At 43.0% G+C, this 21,783-nt stretch overlaps 1 protein-coding gene across 1 annotated transcript; it reads right to left on the bottom strand.

Moving 5' to 3' along the window:
- Nucleotides 1–863: 863 nt before the first annotated feature.
- Nucleotides 864–4,500, bottom strand: MSC (musculin). The gene is made up of 2 exons (XM_004762365.3): nt 3,704–4,500; nt 864–2,824 (listed from the first exon to the last, which is right to left on the bottom strand). Exons 1-2 carry the CDS (start codon nt 4,211–4,213, stop codon nt 2,738–2,740), a joined length of 597 nt encoding a protein of 198 aa, XP_004762422.1. The 5' UTR covers nt 4,214–4,500; the 3' UTR covers nt 864–2,737.
- Between the last annotated feature and the right edge of the window lie 17,283 nt (nt 4,501–21,783).

Here is a 21,783-nt window from a genome sequence, read left to right as displayed (position 1 = left end):
CCTCCTTTGTCTGGTCTGCTTTTGCGGGATACTTCTATTTTACATTCTAACCCAGGCATTTTAAACCTGGGCCACCCCAATCTTAAAGACTGGATTCCTGAAACACCTCACTTGCATAAAGTGCCCCTGTCATCAAAGCATGTCTCTCCCATTTTATAGGAGTCAACATTTAGGGTGCTACTTATTGCCTACCAGAAGGGTTGCTTAAATATTATCACATTTAGCCTGATGGCAATTTTCCCAGGGAGGAACTATTACTACTCCCATTTTGTAGATACCAAAACTGAGGCTGAAAGGGGTTGCACATGGCCACTAGCCTGTGGGCAGCAGAGATTCACTTTCAGGTGGGGTTCTGTAGACATTCGGTTCACCTTAATAACATACTACGCTGCATCCTTCCCTTGAAAAAGATCACATTTGATGGAAGCTTTGGCAAAGACATCGTCTGAGAGCTGACCTCCAGGAGACAACTCACCCCCAATAAGCCGGCCACCCAGAACTTACTAGGGGAGCTAAGTGCCTTTAAACCAACACACTAGGGTTTCCTGTCACTAGTTACCCCCAAGTTTGTTTTTACCAGGGAGACTCTGATGCCACAAAAACCAAGTAGCTTAGCACTGAGCCCACTTCTGCTCATGAAGATTAGATCCCAAGGGCCAGATCCTTCCTCCTATGAAGAAAGTCTAAGAAAATGGTCTCAGAAAGCAGTTCTCCAGAGTTTTGGTTTAGTTTAGTTCAAAACAGGAAATCACGCTCCCCCCACCCCCCACCTCCCTCTCATCTCCCAAACTCCAGCTGTATTTTCTCTTTCTGGTCAAGAAAAACTGCCTTTTGATTTTATAAAATAACGAACACACCCCAAATTGGGCAGATGTTTAGGTAGTTTTATCCTTCACACTTTCACAAATTTTCTAAATGTTCTACACATGGAATGCAGCTTTTAAAAAAAGACAGGCATTTTTAAAAAACCATATGATGATTTCCCAGGTTATTACTTCCCAAGAAAATTACAGTGAAAATGGAAGAAAACAACAAGGAAAATGAGGTGGTGTAAGTTAAAAACGCTATATAAACATTATTTGAAAAACAACAACAACAAAAAGCTCAACTGAAACACAACTTGCCGCTTGTATTATAATTTTATTCTGCCTATTAGACCTGAGAGTCACCCCCAAAACGGTATGTGGGCTGTAGGGGTTCCTGAAAAACTTGGAATTGTAAGGTCTGGAGTGTGCTTTATGTGAGAGAAAGCATCGTGTGTGTGTGTGTGTGTGTGTGTGTGTGTGTGTAAATGTAAGACACGCACCTATATTACTTTGTAGAGTGAGCATATACATCTCAACGTGGCCTCGGCCCCAAAAGACTCTTCAGGCACACTAAGCCTTGGGTTCTTGCCTTCCAGGAACCCTGGCCTCCAGAAGAATCAGAAGAATAGAAAGTAATGAGAGTTACATTTGGAAATACAGTGATCCCAATGGGATCAGCTCCGTTCGGCGAGAAAGAACCAATCCCAGTCTGGGGCCAAGAAGGCGCCTCTAAATGAACTTCCATACCAAACTAGGTAAAGGGCAACAAAGACCACATTCGGACAGCGCCCAGGGCCACTCAGATTTCACAATGCCTTTTTTTATTCATACAAAAATAAATTTATTTACATTTGCTAGTATTGTGATAGAGAAGCCTCGGGACAGGGGCGCGTGTCCCCTGAGCCGGGTCCTTAGGTACCCAACCGGCTCAGGGACCACCCAGCGCACTCCTCCAGCAAGGAAGAACGTGGGCACGGGGAGGCTGTGCTGCAGGAGGAGGCCACCAGAGCTTGGGTAGGGGAGGCCGGCTGGGGGTGGTCGGGAGCCGGAGGAGGGGTGCTGCAAAGAGGTGTGGAGGAAGAAGTGGACGGAGGCCCCAAGAAGACCCGAGCTTGGTTGAGGGGGGGACGCGGGGGTGGGAGGCTCAAGTCTAGACCGGGAGGTGGTAAGAGCACAGACAGAAGCCCGGCTAGGAAGGGGCGGGAGCCTGCGGGGAGAGAAGGCCTTGACCGCCACGAGGAGGCAGAACCGCCCAGAGCGCTCCCGGCAAACCCCGGCCAGGTGGTCCCTGAAAGCGTGCCTCCATCTCTCCCTGTGCAGAGGGCAGCCCCTTCATCTAGGAGGCTGTTGCCCTGTGGGGGTACAAACCTGGCCCAAGTACGCCACTCTCCCGTCTTTGCAATTTAAAAACACGCCCCGATGTTGGTCTCCCGCGAACACTGCTGTCTTTAAAGCCAATCCTCCTGAGCAGGTTCTAAGTAAGCATCGCCTAGCCTAGCACGCGCCTGTGCTGTGCAGAGCCCTGCGGTCAAAGACAGAGATCTGGCTCCGTCGGGAAACTAACTCCTAGGCGGTTTGGCGCCGGGTTAGTCTACTGCTAAAGTCCGAGGTTGGATCTGGTTCCGCGCTGTACTGACAGAAGGAAGCTCTTTTTGGAGAGGCAAACTGTCCTCCCGGGGATCCGCAGCAGCCGCAGCCCTCAGCGTCCTGCGATGACAGCCGCGCGGCCAACCCTTCGGGCACTGATCCCGACACCCGCCATGTGTCCTGTTCACAGTTCGGGTGGGGAGCTGTCTAGGAGAATTTAGGAGAATCCGATGGAACTTTCCCCGCATTCCCTGGCGGGAGCGGGGGGTGGTGGTTCTCACGCTCCTTTCTCTCCGCCCCCAAACACAGACGCTTCAACAATAATCCCAGCAACTGTGTTCGATCTAAGCGGTGGTCCCACATAATCTGTTGGCTGCCGAAACTTCTTTGGTGTCCGAGTCGGGTCGTCCTGACACCACGAATGGCCATGTCTGTAAAATCCAAAAGAGCGTCAGATACTGAAGGAGAAAGTACTGTCTCAAACCGAAACCGTTCTCCTAAGTGACCCCTGGAATATCCCTGGCTTTTAGTAGCTCAGATTTTATCAGTGTTCTGAGAATTTCGGTGTCCTCCCTCTAAATTAGGATTTTAATTTTTCTGAATTTTGATTGTGTGAGACATGAGACGTCTGTCCATGCTTCCTTCTGGTCTTTGCCCACAGGATTCAGCGAAACTTGCATGAGTTTGGGATTTTGTCTGTTTAACTCCCTTCCCCCCAACACACACACACACACACACACACACACTCAGCCTTCCATTCCGAGTAGGAACTGGAATAGGTTCTTTCTCCAGCCGGGAAAGTTGGCAGGTCGGAGAGGGACTTTCCAGACAAATCCCTTTTGGGGAAACTTTTCATATTCTGCAAGAACCTTTTTAAAAATCCAAAGGCTTTTAAATAGAGCTCGGGCCTTTCCTCCTTCCCTTCAGAAAATAGGGCTTGTTAAATCGAACCGGTCAGACTCTTAGCTGAAAAAGCTGGGCGAGAGAGATCTGCCATTTGATCTGCAACCGGGTAGTGGATGCAGATGGAACCCAGACTCACCCCGGACGTGGGATATTAGCCAAGAGATTCCACGGGGCAAAGTACCAGGTACAATGATCAGAATGAAGAAAACACCGAAGGGTGGAAGGTTCTTCGAGAAAGTGGCTTGGCCCTTCCCCTGGTTTTAAGAAAATTAACTGGACTCCTCACCACCCATTCCAGACCCCCCTTACAGGTTCCTCCCCCGCCGGCTGACTGTGCCTGGTGCCCGGGAGCTCCCCCAGCATATCCCGGCCTCTCGCCCCGGGCCTCGCGCGGGTGCCCCTACCAGGTTCACCGGGTGCACGTAGCCGTTCTCGTAGCGGTCCTCCTGCAGCAGCTGCCGCAGGTGCGCGATGTAACTGGAAGCCAGCCGGAGCGTATCCAGCTTCGAAAGCTTAGTGTCGGGGGGCACCCAAGGCAGGCTGGTCTTGAGCCTGGAGAAGGCTTTGCTCAGCACGCGCATCCGGGCGCGCTCGCGGGCGTTGGCTGCGTTCCGCTGCGACTGCTTGCAGTCGGCGGCCGAGCCCTTGGGCGGGAGGGGCTTCTTGCCGCCGCCGCCCCCAGCCACACGCGGCCGCTTCCTCTTGCAGCCTTCCGCGCCGCCCGCCGCGCCCAGGACACACCGCTCTTCCTCGCCATCGGGGTCTTCCTCCTCGGCCGACGAGTTGTCACTGGGAGAGATGTAGCTGCCCTCGGCGCCGCGAAGGGACGGCCTCTTGGAGGCGGGGACCGGGTACCCCCGCTGCAGCCCCCGCAGCTCCATCTCCTCGGGGTCGCTCACCGAGCCGGTGGACATCACTGCGTCCCCCGCGCCCACGCGCGCCCGCCTTCCGCCCCCAGGCCGACCTAATGGTCTCGGCCTTCCGCTCCCTCTGGCGGAGGCGAGGGCCGGGCCGAACTCCGAGGAAGACTCGAGACCCTGGGTAGGAAGCCCGGGGCCGCGGGAGCGAGCCCTGCCGCTGACCTAGGAGAGCGCAGCGGAGAAGTGGGCGCCCCCGCTCAGGCTCTGCGCGCTCTGCCGCGAGCTGCGCCTTTTGACAGGGCTATTTATTTGTACTCCTCGGAACAAACCACCCGGGCCAAGCAGAGGGAGTTGGAAAGGGGGGCAAGAGGTGGGGCGGGGGCGTGGAAGGGGTGGGGACCGCTTTTCTGCGCTCGGGATCTGTTGGTGGGGGCGGGGAAGGGGAAGTCTCTCCCCACTGAGCTTTGGGGCCCCAGGTCTGTCGGACCCTCAGATTGTCAGTGAGAGATGATGAGCGTGCGTCGGGAGAGTGAAGGAGGGGACCTTGTTCGTTCCCACTCTACTTCCACCCCCAACTAGTCTTAGCTAGAGTGAAGATTGCCAGACACTTAGAAACCCCCGGATCTCGACCTCTGCTTCTCTCCCCATCTTTTCAGCGGAACTCTATTTCCCAAGTTCAAAACACGTAATGTATGACGGCCTACACAAGGATTGCCCGACAAAAGCGTAAAAGCAAAACAAGCAAATGACACCGAGCAACCCGCCACAATTAACGAACCTCCCATTTTCCTCTTCCTCTTTTCCCTATAATATGGCTTTATGATTTATAAAACAAGTTTTACTACATTGGCTCGTTCCATTTTCAAACAACATCTGTGATTTAAATGTTACCTCCACTTTGCAGAACTTCAAGCTAAAACGCAGAGATAGGTATTTAAGTAAAGGACCCCAAATACTCAGGCTGGTAAGTAGAATATGGACTTGAACTCCACGTTTAGCATCCCTGGCTCCTCCATGCGACACGCCTCCCCCGACACACATCCAAGCTGTTATATTTGCTGTTTACCAATGTCTTGGGAATTTCATGCTTGATTTTGTTTTTAATAGCACAATGCATTAGATAGAGGATCTTGCCCCAATTCTTTGAGTTATAGTCTAGGGAATTAATTACTATTTTAGATTGTGTGTTGAAGAGCACACTCCAGGATGCAGAATGCTAACTCAGCAGAATCTTCTAAAATAAAAATGACAAAACAGCATCCAGAACTAAGGTGTCCTATGTCAGCCAAAAATAAGCCCTCTCCCCTCAGCCCCAAAGGAAACAAAAGGAAACTGCGGTCTCATTCTAACTCAGAGGATCTTTGCAGTACCTCATGGAGGGATGGTACTTCATGTTGGAGGCAGACACCACTGGCCGGCTACTGAGTGCCTGCTATGTGCCAGGCATGGGGCCAGGCACCTTATGACTGCCCAGTGAGGAATTAAAAGAAAACAACAAAATAATCAACCGCTATGAGGTTGGGGTATAATCCCTCTGTTTTACAATGAGGAAACTGAATCTTCACACCCGGCTAATGGGTTTACTTGTCCTTCCCCTAAAGCTCGTAAGTTCCCAAACCCAGCAAAGTGCAAGGAAACAAATGTGCAGTCAGCCCAGGACAGAATGAGCAGAAGCCATGGGGCCAGCTTCCCTCCACTAGCTCCTCAGCCGAACAAATGCTCCCAGCTTCCTGCTTGAAGTGCCACAACAGGTGGCTGGCCCCGGCTGACTTCATCACTCAGGCAGCGTTCCACCTTAGTCTCCCAGGCCAGCCCGCCCTCATGGGGGATGTTTCACATACCCCTTTCCGGTCACCCTCATTTGCAGAGGTTTTCTCCCTGTGTATTTTGTCATTTTGTTGAGAGATGGGGGAGGGGCTCCTTTTGGGATCACTTGAGTAAAAATACCCCTCATTTTCGGTTCTCTCTGGGATGGGAAAAGGCAGGGAGTATAGGACTGAGTATGGAGTTCTTTATAGGAGTGCTTGAACTTGAACTTGACTTTAGGTGCACCAGGAGAAGGAGGGAAGACAAAAATGAGAAGGGGGAGCAGAAAGATGTAAAAAGGAGATCTCAGGCTAGCTTTCTGCATCACCTATTGATGACTTGAATCTATCAGTATAAATACATAGTCTCACACATTAGAGGCAGGCATATAGGTTTTAAAAATCTGGATTGTTTATACAGGTGCAGAACAAAGTCTTTCTTTAGAAAAGATTAATGGTGGGGAAAGTGCTAGATTTTCTCTAAACAGTCACAAAAAACCTAAACCCAGCCTCAACGCTAATCAGGTCATGGCCAGTTTCTTTTTCTTAAGGAACTGACTGACCCCAACAGTTCATGCTTATTTCTTTTTCATAGCCTTTTCCTTCTCTTTTTCTTTTATGTTCTTTTCTTTGGATGCTCTATTTTTCCTTCTTTCCATTCTTTTTCCTTCCTCTGTATCTCTCTTCTTTTTCCCCTCCCTCCCTCTGTTCTCCTTCAGGAAAGACAGGTCTCTTCATTATTTTCTTTTATCTTTTCTTTCCTTTCTTTTTAGTTATATTTTCATTCTTTTACTCTTTTTTCAAGGTGCAGACTCCCGACAAAGATTAGTATATCATCAAATACATTTCATATTAGTATATAACTGTAGTTTGCTTTAAACATGTTTGCAATATCTGACATTTGTCACCTCTTTACACTTTGAACATGCTTTTACTTTTCCTTCTCTCTCAATGCAACAGCCCATGAGCTGAACTGTACAAGTATACTTATCTCTTCTGAGAGCTTGGCTGTTTGAATTGTTTTGGCAAGTTAATACATTGCAAATGAATAAGAAAGGTTTTAGTTTTGTATTTTTTTAAAGCATATTGAAAACAATTCCTATCTGTCCACGCATTGCAAGCTTTTAGATTTGTAGCATGAATATACAGTTGTTTATGGTATCCATTAATGGCCTTGAAGTTCTTTAAGATGTGCTTTTTAAGTATGCAGTAGGGAGTGGGTGGGCTTAAAGTTACACTACAAAATAAACATTAATACATTTAATAATGTCTTGCAATCCTGGTCTTCCTGCTTATTGGCTGTATGACCTTTGGCAATTTACTTTTTCTGAGGCCCAGATTCCTAATCTATAAAATGAGTTATCTGCCTCTTAAGGAACAAGATGTATGTATATAAGCAATTGCTTGGGCCAGAGCCCCATACGTAGAAGAAGATTGATAAATGCCAATTATTTTTATTACTGTGAATTGTTTCTCCCAACATCACACAGCTAAGTATCAGATTGGGAACTGACCCAGATTTGTGCCGCAGGACTTGTTCTGGGTTTTGGATGGCAACCAGGATGCTTCATTTGCCTTAACTGCACACGTCTACAGTTTGAAGGACATAAGCCCATTGCCTGACATTTCCCAAAGGTCTTATAAGAGACCTCACTGAGCGAAAATGGATAGGCCTGCATTAGAAACCTTTTCTTTCTCCAAGTTCTCTTACTATAAAGTCAGAGCACTTCTCCAATCCTCACTTTCCCTATTTGAAAAGTGGGATAAAATTCCAAAATCAGGGCTAATGAAAAGATTAAATGAGATTGCAGCATCTGTGAAAGCACACTCAGATGTAACACAGAAAAGGCACTTAATATGATAAAATATTTAAAAATGCAATATTTAAATATTTGAAATATTTTATAATATTAAAAATACCCACAATTCAGAATTTCTAAAAAAAGAAAACAAAAAAAAGAATGAGGTGGGCTAATAATTACAGACCATGGAAAGTAAGCCATTTCTGGCTACTGCCCCTTCAGACTCTGCTGTAAGTACTAATTGAGGAAGTCTGAAGCTGGGTAGGTCAGGTGGGTTTAGGGTTTAGGAAGAGCAGGGGTTTCATCCACCTTCTGTGAATACCAAGCCAAAACATTACTAAGTAAATGCTTAAGATATGGTTATTGTGGGAATGCATTTGAACAGATAGAGCCCTCCCCATGTGACTTTCCTGGTGGTAGCTAACTAAAGCTTCCTGATACCCTGAACTATCTGGTTGGCTGAAGAAACTGTCCATACCTTTGATGTAGAAAAATAAAGCGTGTCCAGCTGGCCAAGGTGGGACCCACTAGCCACATAAAGCTACAAGAACTTGAAATGTGGCTAGTGATGTACAGCAGTATAAAATATGCACCAGATATTGGAGACAGTGTGAATAAGAGAATATCAAATATCTCATTAGTAAAATGAGATAGGTTTTTAAAATCGTATCAAAAAAATGATAGCATTTCGGCTATACTGGGTTAAAAGAAATGTTATTAAAACTAATTTCAGCCATTTCTTTCTGTTTTTATAATGCAGCTACTAAAAAATTTGGAATTACCTGTGTAGATCACATTATTTTCTTTTGGAAACTGTAGGGATTCATTTTGCAACTATATACTGTCTACTGTTTGCTGTGGCCCGTGTCAGTGAGACCAACTCCCCTCAGAAGACACACTCTGAGGGAAAGAGCATGGTAAAGTGGGGAGCACAGGTGACAGCAGGTACCTTCTCCCATCTTCCCGGCACCTCGCCGCGTGTACTCAACCTCGGCTCACCCACCCAACCCTAGAACACGCTAAGAAACGCTTCCGGTTGGGATTTCTGCCCCTCTTTGTAACGGAAGCCTTAGCCCTGGAGAAGCGTTGATTTGATTCCTCACCCTGGGGACGTCACCCTGAGCTGCATGGCCTAGTTCATCAGTCCCTCGAACCAGCAGAACTTAAGGAGAAGGACGCCTAGACCCGGGAGGCGAAGGATCAGGTAATAGCGTGCGCGAGTCCCGTGCTGGGCAGATCACGTGGCATGTGGGTCACGTGGCGGGGGGTGGTGTCACTTGGAGGCAGGGGAGGTCACCCTTACGCCAGGCCCTGGCCTGCCTTTCTTCTCTTGCACGAAGCCAGGGGCCCAGCTCCAGGGCCTCCGCAGCCTTTGTCCCGGGTCGTCCAGGATGTCCCCACACTCCCAACCCTGGAAGGAAAGGAGCCCCTGGCAGTTGGACGCGGCCGGCTCCGCGGTCGGCGCCTGTGGGAACACTCGGAATGGATGGCAGTAGTTCTCTGTTACCCTCCACACGACCAGTCCTCCACTGCTGGTTTATTTATCCAAAAGTTGCGGCAAGCGTTTTGCCTCGTTGGAGCTCCAGGAGACCTTAGCGTGTGAGCCACGGCCTGGACACATCCGGTTTGTGGACGCTCAGGGTTGAAAAGTCTGGGTTAAGAATGAAAAAAGGGGGCGGGGGAAGTGATAAGATTCAGAGGCCAGATTTTCTCTGCCAGTCAGGAGGGAAGAAAAAAAAAATCCTCATGGATTGTTTTGATAAGTAAAAATGCAAGGGGGTTTGGGAAAAGTTTTGTTTTGTTTTGTTTTTAAAGCAGTATCTGTGGTTTCTAGGTAGCCGATACCGAAGTATACTCTTCTGCCAATGGAACGCTGTGTATCTTCTGCAAAGGACTTTGGCTACTCCATTGGCAGAGTTAAAGCACACCAGCTCCCGGAGAAAAAGCCCTGTGATGAAGGCCTCCAAAGGAGGAGGCCTATTTGCAGACTCCCTGGGCCTCACTGGTTTGGAACATTCTGAAGGGCAAACTAGTTAAAAAAAAAAAAAAAATCCCTTGAGATAGCCGTTCACTTTTAAGCAGAAGCTAAGAAACGTCTGCGCCAGATTTTTCTTTTAGCGTTTATTGGCGGTTCATTGGAATTGTGAAAATATTCCATTACCAAAACATCCCTTGAAGTGTAGCACACAGCTCCGGTCTCCAGTATGTGGTCCCAAGCCTTGTTAATTGTGGAGTTCGCCTAGGAGAGAATAACATCCTGCCATGTGGCTTGTACTGGAAAGAGCCCCTCTTCGCTGTGGACATTAGAAGATTCTGCATCCATCAGCGGAGTGGCCTTGGGCTGCTTGCTCACCTTATCGGAGCTGTTTCTCCCCGTATAGCCCACCTCGCAGAGACTGCCCAGTGTTCAGGCGCCCCTGGAAATGGCATAACATTATTCAAGGTTAGTTATTATGTTCTTTTCCCCATCCTCGTTCTCTCGGGCAGCACATATGTTGTTTCCATGTTCTCTCCTAGCCTCCCATTTTTTTTGTACACCCTATCCCAATAGAGTCATTGCCCTACTCAGAGCTGCTTTCATTTTAGTAACCCTCCCACCTTCCACTCCCATCACCGCTCCTAGTGCCTCATCCCTTGTAGAACACCCAAGTGAAAACGAAATGCCTCCTGGCGCCAGAAGGAAGTTCTCATGTAATAGATACTTGTGGTGTCAGAGAGCAGGGATTCTGTACACTTTGTCAACCAGACCCTTAACTTAATCAACTCTTCCGTAAAAGAGGGGCCTCGCTTATTTACATACAAACTCTGTTTCCCTAAGCCCCAAGCCCCTCTGACCTCCAATTCTAAAATAGGCTCTCATAGATGATCAGAGAACAGGGAAGTGTTTTAGGAAATGTGCCCTCTTTTTCTTAATCTCTCCCCACCATCCCCCACACCAACGTTGGCTTATTTGTGCTGCTCTGCCCAATTAGCAAGGATAATGAGCCAATTAGCTTGCAGGGGAAAAACCCACCCTGCTACATTCTTCTTTAGGTTTGATTCTCAAGCAGCACTCCCTAAAGATGTTGAAAAGAGAACCATGTCAGGTACCCTCCTGCCTTGTTTCATCACCCTGCCCCCATTCCTTCCTAGATTGCTACATTCAGGCAACTTCCTTTAGGGAAGACAGAATTAAAAGGAGAATGAAAAGCTAAACTGTAAACCCGGTGGAGGCAGAGACCATCTTGTTCATCTGGACATCCCCAATGTCAAGCAGCTTTGGAAGGGCACTACCTAAACATGTGATGGTTGAGAACCTCCACAAACACGTGAACACAGTTTAACTTTCACCCATAATTTATGGGAGGGGCACACTTCATCTAACCAACTCAGTTTATTCCTATGTACTTTACCCTACTATCAACACTTGCAGAAAGCCAATTACATTTCTCATTAACTGAGTGAACTTCTAAGTAATATTTCCTGTTTTCCTTATGCATCTATCTACTTTTCATATATTATACTTGCCACAACCCCAGGGTTAATTCTAAATAACTGAAGAATTTGATTTATTATAAACATCCCAGCCACAAGATTTCTTCTTATAAAAATGCCATCTAGCTTTAAATACCATTTGTAACTTTTATTCCCGATTGAAAAAAAAAACTCGGAATTTTTATAAACTTTCAGGGGATCACAGACCTTTGAAACCTCAGATTAAACTTTTTATCATAGACTAAGGAGAGAATGGAGCCCTTTAAAGTTGAATGGGTGAACAGAGAAGGAGGATTCACAGAAAGAAGGATGGTAATCCGAGAAGTGAGAAGAAAAGCAAAAGAAAATAACATCGCTAAAAAGCAGGGGAGGAGTTTCAGGACAGAATGGATGGGGATTCCTAGTTGAGATGGTATGGTAAGATCACATTTCGAAGTTTCCCTTGTGCTCCAAACTCCTAGTCGTAAGAGTGCGTGGGTAGTTCAGTCGGTTAGGTGTCTGCCCTCGGCTCGGGTCATGATCCCAGAGTCCTGGGATTGAGTCCCACATCGGACTTTCTGCCCAGTGAGGAGTCTGCTGCTCCCTCTGCTTGTGCTCTGACAAAAAAATAAATAAAATATTTTTTAAAAGATACAAAAAGTAGAAGACTAGAAAGACATAGCCATGTTCAAAAGCAAGACCAATCAACACCTGTGTGGGCCAGGACTGGAACAGAAACTGGAATGTTGATTGGCGTTGAAGCTCCCAGCAGTTTTTCGGAGTCTCCTCCAGGCAGGAGCATCCCAGAGCTGAGTACCTCTGCAGATAAGAGGAAAATAACTGTGCCATGTGAGGCAGGAGACTATCCTGGGTCTCTACTTAAATTAGGTTGCTGGAGCACGGTTCCATCTTGGTGGGTGCAGCCTCTAAGGAGGCAAAGGGAAGCAGGCCCAACCAGCATGTTGGCTCTCTGACTAGGTCATTTTCAGTTGTTTTTGTGTCTTAATTATGGGTCACACTTTTCTGCTTCTTCACATGCCTGGTAACTTTAGTTTGGATGCCAGACATTGTCCATTTTCCCTGTTGGGTGCTGGATATCTTTGTATTCCCATGAAGACTGTCCATCTTTGTTCTGGGATTCAGTTAAATTAACTTGGAAATGGTATAATCCTTTTTGGGCTTTCTTTTGAGACCGGTAAAAGGAAGCAGAGCAGTGCTCATCCTAGGGCTAATCACTCCCCCTACTGGGGCAGGAATTTTATGAGCACTCAACCCAATGCCCTGTGAATCTTGATATTTTCCAGTCCAGCTGGAGCAGGTCTTGTTCCTGGCCCTATGTGTGTACCTGGCACTTCTCCCTTTAATCTTTTTTGGTGGTTCTTCCTTCAGCCTCTGGTTGTTTCTTCATATGCTCTTGCCGATCAGCTGACTCCTCCAGGGGTACCCTCTGCAGGTCTCGAAATTCTCTCCCTGGGTGACCCCTTCCTCCCTTCCTTCCTTCCTTCCTTCCTTCCTTCCTTCTTTTCTTTTCTTTCTTTCAAAATTTTATTTATTTACTTGAGAGAGAGTAAGGGAGAGAGAGATCACAAGCAGGGGGGAAGGGTAGAGGAAGAAGCAGACTCCCTGCTAAACAGGGAGCCCAATGTGGGACCTGATCCCAGGACCCGGGGATCATGACCTGAGCCAAAGGCAGTTGTTTAACCTACTGAGCCACCCAGGTGCATGGACCCCTTCTTCCTGGTACTCTGTTCTGTAAATTCAGCTGCCTTGTTCTCTGCAATCCCAGTTCTGTCTTCATTCAGGGATTCTGCCTGGATTCTCCCTTTCTGCTCCTCAGCCTCTAGCCCTCCATCATGGCAATAGCTGGGGCAACCATCACAATTTTAGGGCTTGGTTTATTTGTTTCCCATCTCTTGGGGTCCACTGACCTTCACCACCTTGTACCAATGTTTCGAGAACCTCTATGTCTTGTGCTTTTGTTGTTTTGTGGTTGTTTCCAGTGGAAGGGTGAGTCTTAACTATTTTGGCTACAAGTGGAAGCTTTTGGAGTTACATCTTAGGTGGAAACTATTTTCCTTTTGTTTTTAAGGATGAGAGTTGCTTAAGTATGGTTGTATTTTGAGGAAGAAATTACAGATACTAAAACAATATGAGAAACAGAAGGGAATGGTGATGGGCCAAGTTCCCAGAGGAGGTGGAAAGAATGGGGGCAGAGGTTGGCTTTGAAAAACAAGAAATATGCCCCTCTGCCTAAAATGAGTTGAAAATAATGTGGGATGTGGGGCACCTGGGTGGTGCAGTCAGTTGGGCTTCACCTTGGGTCATGATCTTGGGGTTATGCGATCAAACACTCCATGGGGCTCCATGCTCAGTGCAGGGTCTGCTTGGAACTGTCCCCCGTTCTCCTTCTGCCCCACTACTCCACGCACATGCTCTCTCTCTCTCTCTCTCTCAAATAAATGAATCTTTTTAAAAAGTCATTTGGTGGGGCATGCCTGGGTGGCTCAGATAGTTAACCATCTGCCTTCAGCTCAGGTCATGTTCCCCGGGGTTTGGGGATCAAGTCCTACATTGGGCTCCCTCCTCAGCAAGGAGCCTGCTTCTTCCTCTGCCTCTGCTTCTCTCTCTTTCTTTGTCTCTCATTAATAAATAAATAAAAATTTTGTAAAAAAATAATGTGGGGTGCGACAGTAGATCAGTAGATGTTAGTAACGGGAAATTTAAGAGGTTATTTCCTGATGGTCTCCATCTTCTCAGTAGAGTATAAATTCAGGTTATTAACTTCAAATAGATGAGAAGGCATGAGGTATCCAGATGAACAAAAGTGAGTAATGTGAGAAGTAACCATTTTAGAGACCATAAGAAAGCTCTAAGTGTAAGGAAAATGATTTCAAGGGAGTGTAAGGAGCCTTAATGAGGTTGGCTTATGAGCATTTATACCCATTAACAACTGTGAAGTAATCTACATAGTAGTTGATACATAGTGGTTTTCAGTAGAAATAATTGAATCTTGATAACAAGATTGCCTGTTTACATCCTTTGTAACAAGAACTTGCAAGAATCAACCATTAATAGGTTCATTAGGTTTTGATGAGGTAGTGAGGCAATTTAGGAACATGGTGTTTAGGGTAGATACTTATAGACATTTAGATGAAGGTTCTATAGTTGGAGACGCATGGTATGCAAGAGAGAGACAAAATGAAGGTATACTTATAATTTTTTTCCTTTGGGGTTAAGTGAAGAGGGAAGGATTTACAAAAATGCAGTAACACTCTGTTGCACAAGTCTTGAGGGTGTCAATGACAGAGTACAATGCGAAAAAAATCTCACTGGCATGTGATATACAGTTTAAGGGGGGGGAAGATGGGGTAGGTCAGATTGGCCCCCCACAACTCTTATTATTCTGCATACATAATTTCAATATCTCTTCACATTTTACAATAAAGGTGTTGAGGTTTAGAGAGGTGAAGTCCCTTCTGAGAATAACAGAGATAGTTGAAGGGGAACTCAGAATTCCAGAACAGGAGCCTAGCACTCTTATCATATTATGCCCATGACGATGAAATTTTATATGTCAGCTTGGCTGTGCCACAATATGCAGATATTTAGTCAAACATTGTTTTAGATGTCTTTGTGAAAGTTTTTGTTTTGTTTTGTTTTGTTTTGTTGGGTTTTTTTTTTAGGTGAGCTTAGCATTTAAATAAGTAGATTTTCCTTAAAACAGATTATTCTCTGTATTGTGAGTAGGACTTATCAATCCGATGACTATCTTAATAGAAAAAGACTGACCTTACCAGAGGAATAGTGAGTTCTGCCAGGAGATTGCCTTCAGACTTGAACTCCACTTCTTCCCTCTATCTCTAGCCTGCTAGCCTACATTGCATAAACTGCTTTTGGATAAAGAATGCTAATCCTAGAAAATTTAGTAAGCAGAATAATATGCTAGACACTCTGTGCTTAAATTTGGAATATTTAAATTATGAAGAAATAATGAATCTCATAGTTCCTGAAATTTAGTCCTTACTTTAGATGTCATGGAAAAATTAGTCTAGCCAGGGAGGAAAATGTTCCAAGTAACTATAAAATATCAACACATTGACTTGATATTTGCTTTTAATATTAGGCAACTTGGTTGAAAAATATAAATTTTAATTGGAAATTTTTCTCACATTGCTTGGATGATTATAACCACTGAATATTTTCTTTTAATAGAATTATAATTCTCATACCACAAAATTCAGTCTTTACAAATGTCCAATTCCATGATTTTTAGTACATTCACAAAGTTGTGCAAACATTACCATTATGTATTTACCAGCCATTTTTATCATCCCTAAATGAAATCCTGGAACAATTAGAAGTCACTCCCTACATTCTGGAAGTCACTAATCTTTCTGTCTCTGTTTATTTGCCTATTCTTGACATTATTACATAAATGGAATCATCTAATTGCATTTATAAGCCATGCAAATTATAAACCACACATATTTGTGGCCTGGTTTATTTCACTAAGTATGATGTTTTTCAAGGTTTATCCATGTTTAACATATAATAGTATTTCATTTTTATATGGCTAGATAATATTCCATTGTCTTTACATACCAAACTTTGTTCATCCATTCATCAATGGATGGACATTTGGTTTGTTTCCATTTTTTGGCTATTAGGAATAATGATCCTATGAATGTTTGTGTAGAAGGTTTTGTATGAACATGGTTTCAAGTGTCTTGGGTATATATTGCAGAGTGGAAATGCTGAGTCATACAGTAAGTCTATATTTAACTTTTTCAGAATCTATCATATTGTATTCCAAAGCAGCTATACCATTTTATATTTACAGAAGCAATATAGAAAGTTTCCAATTTCTCATCCTCACCAATACATTTTACTGGTTTTTGTTTTGATTATATTCATCCTAGTGGTTGTGAAGTGATGTCTCATTGTGGTTTTGATTTGCATTTCCCTAATGACTAGTGATGTTCAGCATCTTCTTATGTACTTGTTGGCCATCCATGTGTCTTCTTTGGAGAAATAACTGTTTGAATTCTTTGTCCATTTTTAAATCGGATTGTTGGTCTTCTTACTGAATTATAAGTTTACTTTATTTATTTTGGATAAATATATGATTTGGAAATATTTTCTCCAATTCTGTGGGTTGTTTTTTCATGTGATAGTATCCTTTAAAGCACAAGAGTTTCTAACTTTGACAAAGTCTAGTTATCTTTTTTTTCTTTGTGAGGCTTTGAGTATCATGTCTAAGAAATGTTTGTCTAATCTGTGGTTACAAAGATTTACCTCTGGATTTTATCCGAAGTGTTTTATAGTTTTAGATTTTACATGGTTGATTTTCAGTTATTTTTGTGTGTGGTGTGAGGTAAGGATTTAACTACTACTGCTACTTCTTCTTCTTCCTCTTCCTTTTCTTCTTCTTCTTCCTCCTCTCCTCCTCCTCCTTCTTCCTCTTCTTCTCCTTCTTCTTCTTCTTCTTTCTTCTTTCTTCTTCTTCCTCCCCCTCCTCCTCCTCTTCTTTTTCTTCTTCTTCTTCTTCATGTGGATATCCACTTATCCCAGCATCATTTGTTGAAAAAAACAGTTCTTTCCCCTATTGAATTCATATGTGAAATTTAAGAAGCAAAACAGATGGACATAGGGGGAAAAAAAGAGAGAGAGGGAAACCCGAAAACAGACTCTCAATTATACAGAACAAACCGAGGGTTGCTGGAGAGGAGGAAGGCAGAGGGATGGGTTAAATGGGTGATGGTTATTGAGAAACACTTGTGACGAGCACTGGGTGGTGTGTGTAAGTGATGAATCACTGAATTCTATACCTGAAACTAATATTACACTGTATGTAAACTGAGGTTTAAATAAAAACTTGGGGAAAAAGGAAGGGCATATCTATTCCTAGTTTGTCTAATGTTTCATCCTGAAGTAGTGTTGGATTTTGCAAAATGCTTTTTCTGCAGCCATCGAGATGATTGGTGGTTTTATCCTTTATTCTATTGAAAATTTATATATTACATTAACTGACCTTGGGATATTAAGCCAACCTTACATTGTTGGAATAAATCCAAGTTGGTCATGATGCATTATCCTTTTTTATATGTTGCTGGATTTGGTTTGCTGTATTTTACTAAGGATATTTGTGTATTCATAAGAGATATTTTTCTTTGTTATACTTTCTGGTTTTGGTATCAGGATAATACTGGCATCACAGAATGAGTTAGGAAGTATTCTCTCCTCTTCTATGTTTTGAGAGTTTGTGAAGGATTATTGTTAATTATTCTTTAAATGTTTAACAGAATTCATCAGTGAATTCATTGGCTTTTCTCTCTCGAAAATATTTTGACTACTAATTCAGTCTCTTGTTACAGATCTATTCAGAAATTTTATTTCTTCTTTTATTTTAAAGACCTTTTTCATTTATTCATTTGAGAGAGACCGAGAGAGAGAGAGAGAGCAGGGGGAGAGGCAGAAGCAGACTCCCTGCTGAGCTGGGAGCCCGACGTGGGGCTTGATCCCAGGACCTTGAGATCTTGGCCCAAGCCAAAGACAGATGCTTAACTGACTGAGCCACCCAGGTGCCCCTAAAATTTTATTTCTTCTTGAGGCAGTTTGATAGTCTGTGTCTTTATCTGAATTTGTTTATCTAGATTACCTAATTTGTTGGCATACAGTTGTCCATAGCATTCCCTTTTAATTCCTTTTTTATCATGTTATAAAGTTAGTAGTATTGTTCCCTCTTTAATTCCTGATTTGAGTAACTTGAGTGTTGTCCCTTCTTTTTCAGTCATTCTAGATAAATGTTTAATTTTGTTGATCTTTTCAAAGCACCAAGTTTTTATTTTGTTGACTATTTTTTATTTCATTTTATTTATTTCCACATTAATCATTGTTTTCTTCCTTCTGCTTGTATTTAGTATAGTTTATTCTTTTTTTAGTTTCTTAAGGTGGAAGGTTATATTATTGGTTTGAAGTTTTTTTTTTTCTTTTTCCTAAAATAGGCATTTATAGGCATGGTAGATAATTTTATGTATCAGTTTGAACTTAAGGATTCCCAGATAGCTGGGAAAACATTTTTTTCTGGTCATGTCTGGGAAGGTATCTCCAGGTTAGTATTTGAATCAGTAGTCTGCATAAAAAATATTTCCTTCACCAACCTGGGCAGGCATCACCCAATCCTTTGAGTGAATAGAGAACAAAAAGGTATAGGGGCAGATTCACTTTCTCTGCTTGAGTTGAGGTATCTGTCTTCTCTTGCTTTTGTACATGAGCTGGCCTCTATCTTAGGTCTTCAGACTCAGGCTGAATTATAACATTAGCTTTTCTGATTCTCCATCTTGCAGATGTCAGATCCGGGAACTTTTTAGCCTCTGTAATCCTGTGAGCCATTTCCTGTAATAAATCTCCTCCTATATATATCCTATTGGCTTTGTTCCTCTGGAGGACCCTGATTAATACAACAGATATAAATTTCCTTCAAGCACTGTTGTTAGTTGTATACCTTAAGTTTTGGTTTGTTGTGTCTTCAGTTTTTTTTTTATAGGTATTTATTTATTATGTGTTATGTGTATGACATCATATGTAAGTATAACATTTTCTAATTTCCTTTGTGATTCTTCTTTTACTCTTCTTTTTTTAAGATTTTATTTATTTATTTATTTGACAGACAGAGATCACAAGTAGGCAGAGAGGCAGGCAAAGAGAGAGAAGAGGAAGTGGGCTCCTTGCTGAGCAGAGAACCCGATATGGGGCTCGATCCCAGGATCCTTAGATCATGACCCAAGCTGAAGGCAGAGGCTTAACCCACTGAGCAATACAGGCACCCCTTCTTTTACTCTTTTTAAAGGTGTGTATTGCTTAGTTTCTAAATATTTTTGAATTATCAAATGTCCTTCTATTCCTGGAGAGACAATTTCTATTATTTCAATCCTTTTAAGTTTATTGAGACTTCTTTTATGATGTAACCTATGTTCTATACTGGAGAATGTTCCGTGTGCACTTGAGAAGACTGTGTATTCTGTTATTGTTGTATGCAGAGTTCTATAGATGTCTGTGAAGTCTGTGATATTTATAGTATTGTTCAAGTATTCTATTTTTTTGGTTGATTTTCTTTCTAGTCCTATAATTAGAAATGAGATATTGAAGTTCCAATTATTATTGTTAAATATGCTAACTACTGCTTTAATTCTTAGAGTTTCTGCTTCATGTATTTTGTGACTCTGTTTTAGATTATTTCTTTTGGTTGCTCAAATCTGTTGAAATTACTGTAGTGAATTTTTCATTTTAATTTATGTATTTTTCAATTCCAGAATATCCTTTGCTTTCTTTTTATAATTTCTGTTCCTATTGACATTCTTTATTTGGTGAGACATCATTCTCATATTTTCTTTGGCCTTTAGCTAAAGTTTTTTGCACATATTTAAAATAGTTAATATGGGCTCCTGGATGGCTCACTGTGCTAAGCCTCTGCCTTTGGCTCAGGTCATGATATCAGGGTCCTGAGATCAAGTCCTGCATCGGGCTCTCTGCTCAGTGGAGAGTCTGCTTTCCCCTCTCTCTCTGCCTGCCTCTTTGCCTACTTGTGATTTCTCCCTCTGTGTGTCAAACAAATAAATAAAATCTTTAAAAAATAGTTAATGTAAGGGATATGTCTAGTAAATCCAATATCTGGACTTCCTTAGGAATAGTTTCCTACTGGTAGATTTTTCCTCTCCTTGTATGGGCCATAATTTATTGCTTCTCTGCATGCCTCATAATCTTGATGACAGTGATGATGATTTTTAGTTTCAGGGGTAGTATTTAGTGATCATCAATTGCATATAACATTCAGTGCTCATTACATCAAGTGCTCTCCTTAATGCCTATCACCCCATTACCCTATCCCTGCCCCATTCCCCTCAAGCAGCCCTCAGTTTGTTCCCTGTAGTTAAGAGTCTGTTATGGTTTGTCTCACTCCATGTTTTTATCTTATGTTTTCTTCCTTTCCCCTATGTTCATCAGTTTCATTTCTTAAGTTCCACATATGAGTGAAATCATACAGTATTTTTCTTTCTCTGACTGACTTATTCACTCTACTTCTGTCCCATGTTGTTGCAAATGACAAGATTTCATTATTTTTGGTGGCTGAGTAATATCTCATTGTATATATATATGCCACATCTTCTTTATCCGTTCATCACTTCATGGACATTTGGGCTCTTCCTATGTTTTGGTTATTGTGGACATTGCTGCTGTAAACATTGGTGTTCATGTACCCTTCAAATCACTGTTTTTGTATCTTTTGGATAAATGCCTACTAGTATCATTGCTTGGTCATAGGGTAGTTCTGTTTTAGCCTTATTTGTATGAAAACAGAAAAGACCCCAAATAGGAAAAGCAATCTTGAAAAAGAAAACCAAAGCTGGAGGCATCACAATTCCAGACTTCAAGCTGTATTACAAAGCTGTAATCACCAAGACAGTATGGTACTGGCACAAAAACAGACACATAGATCAATGGAACAAAATAGAGAACTCAGAAATGGACTCTTAATTCTATGGTCAACTTGTCTTTGACAAATCAGGAATATCCAACATAAAAACAGTCTCCTCAACAAATGGTGTTGGGAAAACTGTACAACAACATGCAAAGAATGAAATTGGTCCACTTTATTACATAACCCACAAAAATAAATTCAAAATGGATGCAAGACCTAAATTTGAGAAAGGAATTCATCAAAACCCTAGAGGAGAACACAAGCATCAACCTCTTCAGCCTCGGCTGGAGCAACTTTTTACTAGACACATCTCCAGAGGAAAGGGAAACAAAAGCAAAAATGAACTATTGGGACTTCATCAAAATAAAAAAGCCTCTATGCAGCAAAGGAAATGATCAATAAAACGAAAAGGCAATCTACAGAATGGGAGAAAATAATTGTAAAGGACATATCAGTTAAAGGGCTAGTACTCAAAGTCTGTAAAGAACTTATCAAACTCAACACCCCAAAAACAGAAAGTCCAGTCAAGAAATGGGCAGAAGACATGAACAGACATTTCTCCAAAGAGGACATAGAACTGGCTAACAGACGCATGAAAAAATGCTCATCACTCATCATCAGGGAAATACAAATTAAAACCACAATGAGATACCACCTCACACCAGTTAGAATGGCTAAAATTAACAACTCAGGAAACAACAGATGTTGACAAGGATGTGGAGAAAAGGGAACCCTCTACACTGTTGGTGGGATTGCAAACTGGTGCTGCCTCATAATTTTTTGCAAGCAAGTGAAAGTTTAAAATAATACAACGTGGCAATTCTGGAAATCAAATTCTTCCTCCTTGCCAGGTTTCACTGTTGTTATGTCGTTTTTGTCTATTTAGTGACCTTTCTGTACCAGTTCTGTGCATTCATGTGTGACCACCTAAGTTTACACTTGGTTAGCAGAGTGGCCCACTAATAGTTGAACAGAGATTTACTTAAATGCTTGAACCATTAACTCTCCCCGTCTTTGCTGGGGGGCTTTCTCTGTGTGTTGGGAAACTATTTCAATGCTTAGTCAGATAATTTACAATTTTGCCTT

The sequence above is a fragment of the Mustela putorius genome, unplaced genomic scaffold (genome assembly GCF_011764305.1).
Source record: "Mustela putorius furo isolate JIRA1106 unplaced genomic scaffold, ASM1176430v1.1 tig00003846_pilon_pilon_pilon, whole genome shotgun sequence".
Lineage (NCBI taxonomy): Eukaryota > Metazoa > Chordata > Mammalia > Carnivora > Mustelidae > Mustela > Mustela putorius.
The sequence above is the reverse complement of the archived record's forward strand: the minus strand, read 5'-3'. Positions and strand labels throughout refer to the sequence as shown.

What these genes read in the sequence shown, in the direction of transcription:
- MSC (XM_004762365.3), bottom strand. Translation starts at nt 4,213, where the DNA reads ATGTCCACCGGCTCGGTGAGCGACCCCGAGGAGATGGAGCTGCGGGGG. An exon ending in ACGTGCACCCGGTGAACCTG is followed by an intron (nt 2,825 to 3,703) that starts GTAGGGGCACCC and finishes TGGATTTTACAG; the next exon opens with ACATGGCCATTCGTGGTGTC.